Source organism: Bidens hawaiensis, unplaced genomic scaffold (genome assembly GCF_021521415.1).
Source record: "Bidens hawaiensis isolate Kalapana, Puna unplaced genomic scaffold, B.hawaiensis_p1.1 tig00025180_1, whole genome shotgun sequence".
NCBI classification, from domain to species: Eukaryota; Viridiplantae; Streptophyta; class Magnoliopsida; order Asterales; family Asteraceae; genus Bidens; species Bidens hawaiensis.
The window spans coordinates 252915-270284 of NW_027494005.1; the positions used below are offsets into that span (position 1 = coordinate 252915).

Genomic DNA, 17370 nt, shown 5'->3' on the forward strand with positions numbered 1-17370 from the left:
AAAATAACATCTCAAGATCCGAGACCACTTAGGTGGCTTAGTGTGATTTCCGCTAGCACTAAGCTCAGTTGATCCAAGCATTGTTAGATCCACTCGTGTTAGGACCTAGAGTTTTTGTTCATTTGGATAAAACTCTAGCCTTCTGCTTTTGCACAATTACAGGTTTGAATCCCAAACAATGTTTGTTTATAACTAAGCTTTTGAATAAATATTAATCAGCACATCCATTTTAGTGTTAAAAAAATCAAGTACAAAGTGCAATTATCATGCTTTTTTCTTTCATAAACTCTCTTATACCAACCCACCCAATGTTTATATACATTGCCTATTTTCATGATTTCCACCTTTTTTGAGTTGGTCAGTCATTCAGATTTCAGAAGTTCTTGAAGAATGCTTCTTCCTTCATTCAAATTATCCAAATGTGAAACTTCAGAAGCCCATATATTTACAAGTGGCTGTGGCAGCTTCATCATCATGTCTACCCTTTGTACCTCTTCCACTATCTGATTCAGACCTTCTGAATCCATCACACTACCAACCACATTCTGCAAAACAAAAATTAATAATAATATCAAACACCTATTCACTTGAAATATTATAAAAAGTGACAAAACTTTATCATGTCTCTCTCACCCAACTGTTACCGGAGCATACTTGTAGTATTAAACCCTTGAGAAACTGTTCATCTGATTCTTTAACCACAATCTCTGAATCCACCGACATTACAGCATCCAAACACGAAGAATCAGCTACCGACCCGTTCTTAATTACAATTCTGCCATTCTGGTTTAAAATAGTACTCAGTCGAGACATAGTGTCACCGCACGCCTCTAATTTCTTCCTTTTTGCTTTATGTAAGCTCGTTTTGGAACGCTTGTGTGGCGCCCATTCACGAGAACCTAAAAAAGTCAAAACCGTCTCCGTATCAGTCCAACAACAGCAAGAAGACGATCCATCATCTGTGAACATGAACGTATTAATAAACCTTAACATCCAAAAAGAACAAATATGTCCAAACAACAGAGAAGCATACCCATTATGAAACCAGCAAGTGGAAAGTCAACGCGAGAGTCACTGTGCTTTTCCATAACCAAAACATAAACCGACACAACCTTGCAATGGAGCCGCACCTTTTTATGGACAGAGAAACACGCCATTTCAGAAATTAAATCTGTAGGGCCCGCTAATAACGAGGTTGCGGTCCCCTCAACTGATTTAACAGATGTAATATCGCTCTCGTTGTTACATTGGTTGTCGTCAATGATTATAGAGTCGATTTCAATGAAAGATGCGGGTATCAACTTAAGCATACCCCCTTCACTAATATAAGATGTATAAATATTTCAAATTTATTAAATGATGCAAAAAAATGGGTTAAAAGATACATACGCTGTTAAAAGAACACGGTGAAAGTTAGCTTTGACGCCCGGTCCAAATCCAGTTGGGTAACTGTGTTCGCTTAAGCTGCTGTATATCTTCACCTGAAATGATCAAACTTATGAGAAAATAATTTAAGGAAAAATAAAACAGAATAAAAAATAATAAAAGATAATTAGCAAGTACCATGTTATGGTCGACTAAAACATGAATACAGAGACTAGTGGTTGTTACTCTATGACCAATACGAGGATGGGCCCGGGCCAAAGGACGACTTTGACCAGAGGTATGAACAGCCATCACACGTCCTTGCACGAATAATAAACTCCCGGTTGGCAAATTTACATTAAAGGCCCCCAATGGCGGTGATGCACTCGCCACTTGGCTTGAGTTAGTTGGCTTGATGAGATCCTGTTTCAGTTCTTTGAGTTTGACTTCTAAAAAGCTTAAATGGTCAACAGACAGATGTAAGTAAATGGATCGAGCAGTGGCGGGACCCGCCACATCAGCAGAGAACGAGACGTTCCAGAAATGTGATTTGGAATCCACAGATGCTTTATTGAAGTCTTTTGTGGTGCACACAAGACCTTTGTGGTGATGCTTTATCAAGTAATAACTGCCAATTCTCAATGTCTGCAATAACCGTCATAGTGTAAGAAATAAAATTGTCTGTTTGACTAGTCAAAGTTGATGTCTTGATGGATATTTATGGCTAACCTCAAATTTCCAGAAACTATCAGATTTGAACTCTAGAAGCACCTTCTTTGCAGCTCTTGTGCAATGTAACAAGTCACCCGAGTTGACTGATGGCTTTTCACCATAAAAGTCAACAGTACATGGAAATTCATGTTGAGAGCTTAGATCACACCGCTTATCATCATGATAGGAATCAATCAAATCTATATCATTATGAAGGACAAAATTCCAAGGGAAAATTATGACCTCAGCATATACGCTTGAATTGTTTGAAACCGCATAATCACTGGGAAACTGAAATTAACATTGAATTCGTATTAACAAAAGAAATTACGAGTAATTGTTATCGGTTTGACTATAAAACATTAAAACATACCTTTTGTTGTATGGGAAATTTGTGGGCTAATAAAATTAGGTGGAATAATCCACTTTCAAACTCCTTCAAATCCTCCTCCATATCAACACTAGGATGTAAAATATGATTTCTTGATTTTGCATCTTTCATATAGCAATGAATATAAATATTAATCTTTTTTCTCTCCGATAAACGAAAATGATTGAAAATATTTCCATACGTATAAGACTCATGATCGAGTAATTCCAAATGTTTCAAATCTCGAGAAAATCCTTCCATTACAACACTAAACTCGTTTAACTGAAAGAACACATAATAAGAATGTAATTAATCAACATATTCTAGATTAGTTAAAATAACACATTATAAGAATAACAGTTACCTCATATATGTCCTTAATGCTCCAAACGGATGAAAGATCAGGTATAACAACATCAATGCAGCCAGTCGCGTCAACTAACTGTAATTTTCCTGAGTATTCGGAAATCTACACGCACGAAACGAAAAATATCTAAAAAAAATTCCTAAAGACATATTACAAGAGATTGAAAAACTAACTAACCTTTAAATTTCCAAGCAAAACAATGTTCATATCTTCACTTTTCAATATTTTCCTAATCGGTTGTTCATGAGACTTCCCTCCACAAACTATACTACTATATTTATGGTTCGTGTCATATAAATTTTTTATAAACAAATCTTCACACTGACTGATGAAATTTGATATTGGCACAACCAGTTTTGGGGCATCGTAATCAATTTCTTTCCCGCAGCCACATAAGTCATGCAAACAATATTCCGAGAGAACTCCATGCTGTCAAACCAAACATGTTTTTTAGAGTTTGTACAAATTAATTACAAATTTATTGTTCCCTTTGATAATATTTAATAAGATTATACCTGAAACCGGAAGACCGATAAAGGTAAACATGAACTGCAATATTTCTGAACCAATCCTTCCATCTGCAAAAGTTTATGAATGCATGTTTCAGCTTAAAACAAAGTTTGTTAATTCATTTATAATTATGTGAAATCAAATGATATTAATTACATGTTTTGATCCTAAGATCTCCATCTCGGATAAAACTCCAGCAAACTTTTTCCTCATGGATGAAATTGCAAGTAACACCCTGCGATAAAAGCTTATGAGCACAGCATACTAAACACCAAAAATGGCGGATATACATTAATATTAAATTCACATGTTACTACTACCATAATCTAGCTGAAAATTGAAGTGATTCGATAAACTTCCTAAGAAGGCTTCGTGATTGTATGACTTGATAGCATCTGCATCCCAAAAAAACATATATTCGTAAAATCCATTAAAGTTGTAATTACTTGTCATAACATATGATACCAACTGAAAGCTACTAACCCACTTTCAATTGGAGAAAAAACATTAACACGGATACTAGTCTTATAACACGATCCAAATATTATTACTTTCGTCCATGTGAATTTGGGATCCTCGATATGGAAGTTTCTCACGGTTACCTAACACCATGAAACATCCATATATAAAAAAAACTAGAACATCAACAATGTACAATAAGAAGCTACATTACACTTCACATACAATCGCACCAATTCTTAAACCGTGCGGCATTGAGATTTGGTTATCTGTAAGCAAAACCAACACTTTCTGATCCAATTCAACAACCATTCCCTGCATGTATGTGGCAGTGATACTTCCAGTGTACACACTGGAAGGATTCATAGTATCTATATTCCTTCCATTAATGATGGTTTTACCCGTACACATCGGAAAATGAATAACAGCTTTCTCTGTGGTCACATACATCATCAAAGACTTCCCTTCTCCAAGGAAAACCATCTTCTTCTTCATACCCGAAACCGACACCGTCCTTCCAACCAATCTCGAAACCACAGGGTACCAAACCGACGCATCCCCACAAAAATAAACAATCTTGGATTTCGTAAAAATATGATCTTTACCATCTTTTCCCATCGAATCTAACGTTACCGGGTCTCTCGAACTACACAACTCACACTCGCAAACCGTAACCTCCGCAACAAACCCAGTAAGCGTTTTAGTACCGGTCTTCGTGGCGGTACATGGAACATTAGTAACAGGACTAACCGAACTTAATAACCCGGAAACTAAACAACGAGGGATAATGGCATGTTGGTATGTAGGAACTACAGAGTTTAAATAAAACCCATTAAAACTATTGGGTTTATTAATTGATTTATTGATTATTTCAACTGGGTCAAGATTCCACTTGATGATTTCTAAATACCCGCAATTGGGTTTTACCGGTATGAAATTGAATGCAAGGATTTTGATTCTTTGGCCGATAATTTGAAGATCAAGATTTTGAATGTCGCAGCAGACGGTGGCGGTGTCGTCGGAGAATTTGAGGCAGGATGAATTGGGGCAAGTGGATGAAGGTGTGGTGTGGGTTAGGGTTAGGGTTCCGATTAGTGGTTTGGAGTGAATGGGTTTTAGGATTTTGGGAGTGTTTGGGTCTTGTGGGTTGGAAGACGTGTGATGGGTTTGGTTTTGTGGGTTTGGGTTAGGGTTCCGGTGGCCGGACGGGAGGAAGGAAGCGGCGGAGAATGGGCGGCAACGGCGGAGTAAGTCGGAGAGCGAAGTGGGTTCTTCTCCCATGGATGAAAATGGGGGGTTCCAACTCAACTCAGATATGTTAATTTGAAAAAATTGTATACAGGAGAAGTAACTTTCAATGTTTTTATAAACAGGTAAGTTCCGGTTAAATTGGATTTTCGTAAAGCAATAGGCATTTAAAGTCAGGTATTTTAGAACAGTTTCCTATAGCATCGTATCGTCGTTTTTTTTAAATATAGGTTTTTTTTTTTTGACATTAAAAACAATAATTGCCGTATTAATTGTTTATTGGATTACATCGAAACAGAAGGCAAGCGGGCAACAAGCTGCGCCGCTACCCATTTTTGAATCGCAAAACCCAATCTTTTAAAAACTATATTTGCTGATCTTGGAGTCATAACATTACTATGCATGACCCGCTGAACACGGGTAAGTAGCTCCACAACTTCAGGCGCGAGGAAACCAAAAGTGTCAAAAGCAAAAGGAATAAATACATGTTAGTTTAAACTGTCAAACCGACTTTAAATCTAAGAGATTTTTGAAATTGTTTGCAGTCTATAAAATGACTTTTAACTAAAACAAGTAAACACAATGACGATTCGTTAATCAATCAATTTTGTATCATGCAAATCCAATGTTACTATGTTAGTTTATTTACATATTTTGTAATCGACTAATTTTGTATACAAAGTACAAACTTTCTATTTAACTCGACCAGTGTTCATGTGTGGTGTTTATTAATGTACTTTTTGGTTGTTTTTGAGTTGAAATTGTATTTATATGAAATTACAAGGTAAATTATGTTAGTGATCATTTTATTCCAAGAGTGATCCTGATAGCTCGGATTCCTAGCTAGCTGCGGGATCCTAAACTAACCAACTATACTTGTGTTACTTATGGTATGCTTGCAGGTTACTCTAAAGAATAACGGTTTGCAACGGCTAGCTAACTAATTCTACCTAAAAGCTCGAAGAAGCAGCTAAAATGCACGTGGGATGAAGACTAAGTCGCTATACAACAATGTCGGCTAGGGTTCCCGGAATTATAGGACTTCTTGTTATTTTTTATTTATATATAATGGGGCTGTTGTGAACGTTAAAGGACACATCATTTCCACCCACTGCACTACATTTGCACTCTAGTCATCGTTCACAATCAGTTCTCGAGTTGTAACCCACTTTTTACATTAATAAATTGAGGCAGGAGATAGTTTTCTCTTCCCGAGGTTTTTTTTCTGAAGATCCTTACCAGGATCCTTGGTTTTTCCTCCTTACATCGATGTGTTCACCTTTACTTTTACCTCACTTACTTAGCTTGTTATCGAGAAACACACTACCTCACTTCACTAAGTTGTTCAATTATTCCTTCTATGATTTTTGACCAAAACAGTTTGGCATCCACCGTGGGGCAAATGGTGTTTTTCATTCTCAAATCCATATTCACTTTCATTATAAACCATTACCTTACAAATTTATACACAAAAATGGTCTCTCAATCAAAAGCTACATCTTGCATCGGTGAAGGTCTTATAGCGATAAGAGTTGGAGCTCAAACCCAAAGTAGCTAAGTTCGAATTGGAAGCAATGGTTTGATGCATTTGAGCCACTATTCCTGGGAGCACAGCAGCCAGTTGCTTAGTGATCTGGGCTGTCATCTTGCGGCTGGAGTTTCCTGCGGGACGACGAGGGAAACGAGAAGACATGCTTAAAAGACATAAGAATAATACGTGTATGAGTTATCGAGTAAAGATTTCCATGAGTAAGATACTTAAACCATTTGAAATAAATATAAAAATTTCATAATACTAAAACCACATGAAAATTATATTTAATTGAAATTAGGATATTCATGCATCACCATGATTTTTCAAATACAACTTAATACTCATAAAGAAATCGAATTGAAAAATTCAAGTGTTCATGTGTCACCATGACTTGTTGAACTTTTCAATTAAAACCACAGGATAAACAATTGAGACTTAGTAATCATACGTCGCATGAACCACCATGACTTGTATGCAATATAAGCGTAGGAGTGCAATCATTTTCTATTCACAAAGGAAAATGGTTATGTTTGACGACTTAAAGTTGTGGTTTTATGACGTTTGGTGTGGTATGTTTTGGCTTAATAAGTTTCAGGGCCCTTTTCGAACCCTCCAGGTAAGCAACCGGGTTCCGTGTTTGATTGAGATTTATACGCATTGCTTATCCTTGGTGTCAAGGGTTCGAAAAAAAGTGTGTCCCTCTTCCAGTTACTACATGCCTGTCACGTAAAACCATCTTTAAGGGGGTTGAAAAATTTGTATATCGAAACATGAATTGAACATCACAAAATCGTAAAAAAATCCAAAAGATTATAAAAAAAAATTTGTTTAGGCATAAGCCTTTGAGTTTGTGTGTGTATGTGTATATGCGACGTTATAAAATGCCATAATATAATTGCGAGAGTATAAATGAAATATAAATAAAAGTGCGGGGCACATAACACATAGGGTATACATGTAATTTGGGGCCCTAAAATAAACTATAACTATACTAGGTCGTTACGTATAACAACTTATCTTATGGTTACGGCTCTGATACCAATCTGTAACACCCCCGGCTTTAAGCAGAATACGCTCGGGTGTAACGTATAGATCACTCATAAGCTCGTAATGTTATTAAAGTGACAATAATTATATTTATTTCATTTCATATCATCACAAGTACACAAATTGTTCATGAATAAAAAGGAAACTATAAACTAAACACTTCATCGAATAACATAAGTTCTTTTATTTATATAACCTAAGGTATAATAGTTATATTCATCCTTAGCGCACCATCGATTCAATCTGTAGCACATTTAAAATAATATATTTGTCAACAATTATGTTAGTGATTTTTTATAAGTTTTTAGTGTATATGCATATATATAAAAATGCGCGATTCAATGATCGTCATGCAATAAATATTCAAACTTAAAGTAAATGAATTCAGCTAGTGTCGTACTTCCATTCCTTTAGCCGAAGCCGTAGTAACATGGGAAATAAGAACCACCTTACGAAACAACCGAAGTCGTAACATTAGACGACGCAAGTACGTCCTGTGGACCCTCCTGCTATGCGTATACGTTTGCGTAACTTCCACCATAAAAATTGTAAACACGTTGCAAGCAAGTTCACATATAATCATAAACAATATGCAAGAATAATATTAACATGTACAATAAATGAGAACCGGTTTGTAAACAAGCTCGTAACTAACGAAATAAAAACTTGTGACATGCTACACCCCAAAGATATTAAAAGCGTTAAAACGGGGTTACGAAAAACTCACATGGAATGAGGAATAGGGTAACAAGACGACGATAACGATTAAGGCAAACTAGTTGGTCCCGCAAGAAGTCCCGACAATTTGTTCTAATTATAAACAAAATGAATATCTAAAACAAACTAAACGAACTAAAAACGAAAGCATAAAGATAGGTTATAATAGACTTGGGATCGTTAAGATGTTCACATAAAATTTTATAAGCAATTTAAGTATTAAAAAGAATTATTATTATTAATATTATCATTATTATTATTATTATTATTGGTTTAATAAATGTATTTATACTTTAAGTGAAAATATTTAGTATAGCATTATTAGTACAAAAGTATATAGGTTTATAAAGATACATACATACTATATATATACATACATATATATATACATACATATATATATACATACATATATATATATATATATATATATATATATATATATATATATATATATGAGAGGAATCTTTTGAGAACCATGTTGAGTTGTAAGAACTTAAGAACTCCATTATAGGCCACACATTTAATTAAATGGATTGTAATATGTGGTTGAGATTAAGGTAGTGTTTGGTATGCAGGAATGGCAATAGGAATGGAATGATTTATTAAGTGGGAATGAAAAAAATGGTATTTGGTTACTCAATGGAATGGAATCATCCATTACACATGGAATCCCATTCCTTCCCACCACCTTCTTTTTTTTTCATTCCATTCCTCCTTCACCATATTTTCTTAACAACACTACCACCTAACAACCACCACCACTACCATTGGCACCACCACCAACTCTGCTGACACGACCACCACCGCCACCATCGCCACCGCCACCACCATTTTCGTCGCTGGAGCTACCACCGTCGCTATTGTAGGGTGTTTTTTTTTTGTTAAAAAGTATTTTGAGATATAAGTGTTTTTATTATTTCTATTTCATTTCTACAATTTTTTTGGATACCAAACAATAAAAATTAATAATTGATTTCATTCCTATAGGTTAACCAAACAAGCCAAAGGAATGGTAATGATCTATTTCATTCCCTTGTCCATTCCATTCCTTCTCCCATTCCATTTCTCCTTCATTCTATTACCTCCAACCAAACATATCCTAAATGTGACAAAAAAAAAATCAAAGTATGAGAGAGAATAAAGATGTAAGTGGTTACACTAACTTTTACGTCTGTTACACATGTGTAAAAAGTCGACTCGGTGCGTAAAAAATTCTATAATTTTTTTACGTATATGTAACCTACATATATTACGCATGTGTAAAAAAAAGTTTTAAAAAAAAACGTTACGTTGAATTCTTTCGAGTTCTTAAAACTTAAAGGGGTTCTTATTTGAAATCTCCCGTATATATGTAGGGAATGTATAATTTGAAAACTCTAATGAGTTAAGAAAACCCTAAAAACTCATATAGTGGCTAACATTTATCCACATCACACATCTTTTACTTATTCATATTATAGTGATAAGGGCAAGAAGGTATTTTAACTTTAATCTTGTAATATTGACTGCTCTCTTTCTTTATTTTATATTTCAAAAGTACAAATAACAATTAACATACTTTTTTCCATCTCTCTTTAGATCTACTAATGAAGAGTTTTCTATTTTTATTTTATCTGGACATTTTGCTCTCTCTCCCTTTCTCATGAATTTGACATTATTTTTCACTTTTGACTTAATTAAAAATGGGTTTTTTAACTTTATGTTTTTATATATTAAATTATATTTTTATCACAAATAATTTTTTTAAGTGTTTCGTACATGTTTATGTTATGATTTTTAACTATTTGTATTGTAGGCCCCTTATATCACATTTGTTTGCATGTGCAACATTTTTGCAATACTTAAGTATAGTTCATGTTCCCAAGAAAGGTTGGACTCTATAAAACACACCACTAAAAAACTTAACATATTTAAATGACAAAGGTTGATTCGATTTAAGTTATTTTCAATAAACTTTTGTTAACCCCCTCTCCACAATCATTTCTCATCTCTCTCTACATTCATCCGTCGATACAATTTATTTAGATCAAAGTGCAATGCATTCAATATTTTAAGTTATTTTCAATTTGTTATTTATAACGATTATTCATAATTATAATTAGTTATTACTAAGTATTGTTCATAAATTGAATTTAAATGAACATATATAATTATTAATTGATTTTAATGTAAATAAAAATTGCGTAATAACACTTTATAACCTTTTTATAAGTAACATTTTACGAATTTTATTTTACAAATGTAAATTCATACTTGTGGATTATTATTACTTTTGTTTTATTAAGTTATACTTAGAATTTAATAAACATTAACATTGTGGCATTTAATCATAAGTAATAATAAATGTGATATGTATGAAACAAATTTCTATAATATTGTAATTTTATAAATGCAACATTTTTAACCTTTATTTTAAAAATGTAAACTAATATATTATTGCAATATATAAAAGTAACATTTTGTAACCTTTATTTTATAAATGTAAATTAATTTGTAATCTTATTTAAAAATATGTAAACAAAATAAATTTGTTACATATTTAAAAAACATGTAAAGTTTTTTAAATAAATACTTGTTAACAATAGCCTAAAATATTACGTTACATATTCATAAATATGTTATGTAATATTATTTAAAAATATGTAAACATAATAATTTTTTTTACACATTTAAAAAACATGTTACCTAATATTCTTTGTTACATGTTTAAAAATATGTAAAATTATTTAAAATTACATTTTTTAAAGTTAAAACAATTATTACTTATCTAAAAATATGTAAATATATATATATATATATATATATATAAACATATTTAAATGAGAAAGTAATAACAAAGTGTTTTAAATTTAAATGACAAAAAAAAAAGGATTACAATACTAATTATTGTCTTAATATAAAAAAAACTAATAAAAGGTAATATAATAAATAAAAAATGGAGCCTACCGAAAGTTAACAAAATAAATAAATTCAATGCTAATTAAAGGTGTAAATGACAAATTGACAATTACGTAAAATGATAATTTAGCATATCTGTAACTTGACAAATAAAAAAAGGAATTGAATGCTAATTTAAAGCATATAAACTTTCAAATAACATTTCTCGTCGGTTGTTGGTGATAAATAATAACTAAGTGATTTGATGATGATTTCACCAAGGAGCGGATCAACACCACCGTCGGAACATCCTTTTGCAGTGTCTGAAACAAGCTTCTTGTGGCGGTGAAGTTTGTTGATGTTGTTCCTTACCAACGACTTCGCTGCCGCTGCCGGAGAGAATATACGTTGCAAGTTGCAATTCTCATTCATAGGCTGAGATGGTGGTCAACCTTGAAGATGGTATGTGATCGATTTGAATTTGTTTAGATCTTAAATTTGAATTTTCATATCTTGAAATTGAATTCTTAGAGCATCTCCAATGCTTTAGGCATGGTTTGAAATCCAACCATCCTAATCATCCACTCATATTCTCTCTCCTTCCATTCTCACTGCTTCACCCTCTCACACACACCTTACAAACCATATTGAAATTCCAAACTCTTTTCACTCTCTTCTCCTCTCTCTCTTCCACCTAGGAGTCACCTATGATTCAAAATACCCAAAACCTCACCGTTAGAGATGCCCTTATGTATGAGAGAGAGAGAAAAGAGAGAATGATATGTGATGGATGCAGAGATAGAAATGAGAATATAATAAAGGTGAGATAATGAATCTTTTGAAGTTTGATTTGATTGTTGAATGAGAGAAGAGATAACTGAATATTTACATATCCAAAATACCCTTGTGTGTACTTCACCCATTTAAATATTGTATTTAAAAGTCATAAATCAAACTTTTTAATCTAATCCGTAGGTGGACTAGATCTATGGTCACAATAGAGTTTTCAAGGTTTTCTTAACCCAATAGGGTTTTAAATATAACCATACCCTATATATATATACTAGATTTTATCCCCCGTATTACGGGGATTGTTTTACATATTCGTTTTTAATATATATATATATGGATTTTAATTTAATTCATTGTAAGAAAGTTAATAATTAATATACTTGAGGTTTGATGATAAAATGGTTTCACAAATAAATAATATGTTATAATCCGGTTTAAAAGCTATTTGAGTTTAGTGATACCCATTACCCGTTTATTTTCTTTACTATAAAATTGTTTCTTAATTATAAATAATATCTTTTTTAAATAAAATAGTATATTAATTTTTAGTATATCTCTATTTTATAGGATTTTCATATCAAATATTTGATGAGATTAATTTTTAATATAATGAGATGCTATAACCCGTTTAAGAGCTATCTGAGTTTGGTGAGACCTTTACCCGTGAATTCTGGTCAAATGCGTGAGAAGCCTTCATTTACAAATAAAACAATCTGATGGCTTGAGAGAATGATTGTTTTACATTATTCGTTTTTTAATATTTATTTCTTGGATTTTAATTTTCTTTATTGTAAGATAGCTAATAATATACTAATAATATACTTAAGATTTGATGATGAAATGGTTTCATAAATAAATGATATGTTATAACCCGTTTAAAAGTTATCTGGATTTGGTGACCCATGACCCGTTTATGTTTTTTACTATAAAATTGTTTATTAATTATAAATAATATTCTTTTCTTTTTAAATTGAATATTAAATTTTAGTATATCCCTATTTTATAGGATTTTCATATCAAATAATTGGTAAAATTAATTTTTAATTTAATGAGATGTTATAACCCATTTAAGGGTTATCTTGTTTTGGTAAGACCCATACCCATGAATTTGGGTTAAATCACCATTTAAAACTCAAGCAATCTGGTAGCTTCCATAAAAGGGGAGGGCGACCACATCGCGACACGTAGGATTTTAGGGGTTTCATATATATATATATATATATATATATATATGTTGAAATGAGAATTTATTTTAAGAGTTTACGGTGTTTAGTTTGTTTTTTTTTTTTGTAACGGCCAACTAAGTAACGCCGGGTACACCGTAGCGACCCCCAATGGCTAAAGGTAGCCTAAGCCGTCCACGAATCCGGACGGACGGAGCCCCTAGCGGTCCACCTATTGAGGGATTCCCCGGATAAAACTCGACCCCCACGCCCGACAAACGGCACGACAGCGAAGAGCTGGTAAAACTGAGTGAGATCAGGACTCGAACCCTGGCAATCTAGGGTCATCCCTAATATCTCCCATATAAATTGGTGATAGTGGGGTTTAGATAATAATGTTTGGTTAAAACAAAGAAAAATAATTACAAAACCGGACAGGGAGGGTTCGAACCCGCGCCCCTGGCCAGACTTAAGCTTTAACATGAAGTGCACCGGGCAACTGGCTAACTTGCTGAAACTAAGAAATGTAAAATACTTAAACATAATCCCAAATCAAACCATAAACCTCAAGAACCTTAGGATTCAATTGTGGGTCTTACACTCTATGTAAATCAAAATTGACAGAGGGAATGTCAAGAGGGTTCAAAACGACCTACAAGCTATGTTTAATTACCTGAAATGGTTAAGAATTGATTGAGATACAAGAGTTAGGGTTTTCGGCCAAAGATGATTTCAATCGTGTTTCTGGACAGTTTTACAGATGCACTAGTGATAGGGTTATGCTTCGGAACTATGAGGGGATGGTGTAGTGCTTGCGAATTGGATTATAGACCAGTATTTATTGGATAACGAGGTCAATTTTAGTCTGCATCTAAGGTTAACGAAAATTGGTGTGAATTGATTCAGTCAGCTGCCAATGATTCAATGTTTCCATGTAGGAGGAAGCCGTGTCAATGATGAAGCACAAAATCTCGTCAATCCCTGAATTATTGGCTTGATTTTAGGATCAAAATCGAGATGGGAATGGGAGGGAAAAGAGAATAAATAATTTTGCTTAAATTGCAAAGTAGACCCCGATGTACGGGGTGGTGTTTGCACCTTATTCATAGTTTTAATATTCGAATAGAATTTAAAGGAAAAAATAACGTCATGAAGTAAATGATAAATAATAAATCAACGATTATATTAAATACTCGGGTTCGATTACAAACGGGTACATAAAATGATAAACAAATATTAAACCAAATTTTGATGAATGTCACAACGAAGAAGGAAACGAATCACAGTTTTCGATCGGATTTGATTGAACATCTTTGGAAAAACAAGTAAAATGATGGCAATGACTAAAAATAGTTGTAACTTTTCTTAATTTTTATTTATATATTTTTAAATTTAATTTAGTTTTTTTATTTAGTTTGTTTTTATTATTGTTATTGTTATTATTATTATTATTTTATTGTGTTGGTTTTTTTTGTTTTATGAAAAAAAGGTTTAAAGCCATTCGGGGCGTTAAATTAAGCGGAATTATAGTTTGGGGCTTCAAAGCCCCTAGTGCTCACGTGACGATTACGTGACACTGTGGAGGGACTTTAATGACAGGATAATCTCGACTTAAAAGTGAACAGCCTAATGATAGAATGGATACATGATCATTCACTATTTCACATGATTAAAAGTGACGAATAAATACATTTTTAATGACAGAATAATCTCGACTTAAAGCAATAAATAGTAGAGCATAAGAATTAGAAAACATAAATAATATAAATGACGATCTTTCGTCATGTAGATTAAGGTCATGTAGAGTCTTAATGTCTTTTGGTAACCATGCCAAATACTAAGTTAAAATGGTAATATATCATTTGTTTGTATTTATGTTATTTGAATATGTTGATGTCATTTAACATCTTTAAACAACAAAAATACTACTGGAAAACAAAATGATATAGCATATCCTCCTAATTTAACATTTGACTTAATTTAACATTTGACTTTATATTGTGGATGATTTGGCGAGAAGTGCGAGAAATTAATATGGACCGTTAGTTTATTATAAGTTTTAAATGTTTGAAAATAAATGAAAAGGTTGTAATTGCAACATTAAATGCATTTTCTCTTCAATTAATACAACTAATAAATATTAATTTTTCTTTCCAATTAACATAACTAATTAAACTAAAATAATTAAAAAATTATGAAGAAATTCATCTACTTTTGTAAGATACTTCTTGTCACACCCGGCCTCAAGAGCCTAGCCGTGTGACCAATAGTTGGTACTGGTTTTGTTAATTTGCAAAAATTTGATTACGCAGCGGAAAATGTTTAATAAAATATTTACTTTCATAACATAGGGAATTAAATACCCTTTTTCATTTTACAAAATTACTTGCTTTATAAAACAAGTTAATATGCTTCGTTTACAAAATTAGTTGAGCCATCAGCTGTATTCTATGCCTAGCGATCTTCTATCTCCACCCACATATCCACTTCTATACCTTACTCCTGGTTACCTGAAAACACTTTAAAAAAAAATACGTCAGCTACATGTTGGTGAATAACGCTGACTCGATAAAAGGTTTTCATAATTCGTTATGACACAATCACCAATAGCGTTCCACGACTCAGTGAGTCTCAATCCCATCTCATCGGAACTAAACATACGCACAAACTACTTAATGGACGGTTGCACGCCCTAGAGACAGTTACTTGCCTCATGGTCAGTATGTCTGTAATGTGCCAACCACAGATCATATATGTAAGGATCCAGACACATGTGTATTTTAGCCTAAGTGTATAATACTACCTTGTATCAACATGTTTTAAAGGATTTGAACCAACCCTCATGTAAATTCTTTTCTAACTCTTTACATATGGATAACCCTCCATAATCTAAAAGAGTAAATACTTAAAAAAAATACATATTCATGATATTAAAAAGGTTAAGCGTATTAACCTTTTGATCAGTTTTTAAACTAACAATTTATCTGTGCTTGATGAACAATTACCTCGGACCTATAGTTCGAGAATAATAGTTTAATAATTTATCTAGAGCGAATGATCTAGCTTCAGACTTTTAGTCCAATTTATAGCTTTTAACCTTGGTAAAACATTTCTTTAAACTTAAAAGTCATTTTTATTCAAAATGATTACTTTAGTTCATATAACGTTGGGTGTGGCATGCTTTGGCCTAATAGGTTCGAACACTCTCATCAAACTCTCCAGGAAAGTAAACGGGTCCCGCGGTTGATTGGGATTTATACGAATTACTTTCCTTAGACAAGAGACTTGACTACCGGCATTATCACACTTCCAGTTACTACATGCCCGTTAAGCTTTTCTGTTTAATTAGTTATAAATATTCTTTATATATAAATTAATGTTTCTTCGTTTATAAGAAAATCAATTAACAATAACCTTTTCATGTAAAACCTTATGGTTCTTAGTAATAAAGAAACTCTTATTTTTGTAAACCTTTATATATAAAAAAACTTAAATATATATAAAAACTTTACAAGGTTTAGGCTATACCCTCGACTAGGATCTAAGATATGAATTGAAATTACTTCAACTTAATTCTTACCTTAAAATGGGTATAACGCTTAAGGACGAACGAGGAGTACTTCGACTATACGTAGGGTATCGGGGTATAAAACGTCGAAACTCTATAGTGGCGTCGGGATTCCAACTCGATGGCACAAACTTCGAGAAAGTGAGAGTGGTTTGGTGTTCGGGATGCCACAAATGAGCAACCCATGACCACTATTTATAGTTGAAACTCACGCCCTCGGTCGGACCGTCGCTCGCCACCATTCATTCTTATGATGACATGTGTCCTTTCTTGTTTACATGCGGCAACACATGTTATTCCATATGGTTAGTCACTGGACACATGTCGATTTCATCCGATTAGTCATCGGACATGTGTCGCTTCATGCGATTAGTCATTAGGACATGTGTCGCTTCATGAGAGTTACATATATATTTTAGCTAAATGACTAATTGATCCCTCAACTTCCTAAATTGACAAAATTGGTATGGAAATTTTTGGGATGTTACACTTCTCTTCTCGATCTCTTGATTTTTTATCCTACACAAATACAATTTATTCATACACTAGAATTTCTTTTAACTCAATATATCAATATCCATTAACATGTGGTTTTATTCATAGCCGTCAATATATATTTTTCTCAATTAATATATCTAC

At 32.9% G+C, this 17370-nt stretch overlaps 1 protein-coding gene across 1 annotated transcript; it reads right to left on the reverse strand.

Moving 5' to 3' along the window:
* Positions 1-362: 362 nt before the first annotated feature.
* LOC143570998 (CST complex subunit CTC1-like) lies at positions 363-5072 on the reverse strand. Its single transcript, XM_077056513.1, has 14 exons — positions 4008-5072; positions 3807-3925; positions 3644-3718; positions 3480-3558; positions 3329-3391; positions 2991-3242; positions 2811-2915; positions 2450-2728; positions 2095-2367; positions 1564-2010; positions 1390-1481; positions 1034-1320; positions 634-959; positions 363-545 (listed from the first exon to the last, which is right to left on the reverse strand). The coding sequence occupies exons 1-14, from the start codon at positions 5061-5063 to the stop codon at positions 363-365; spliced, it is 3636 nt and encodes a 1211-aa protein (XP_076912628.1). The 5' UTR covers positions 5064-5072.
* Between the last annotated feature and the right edge of the window lie 12298 nt (positions 5073-17370).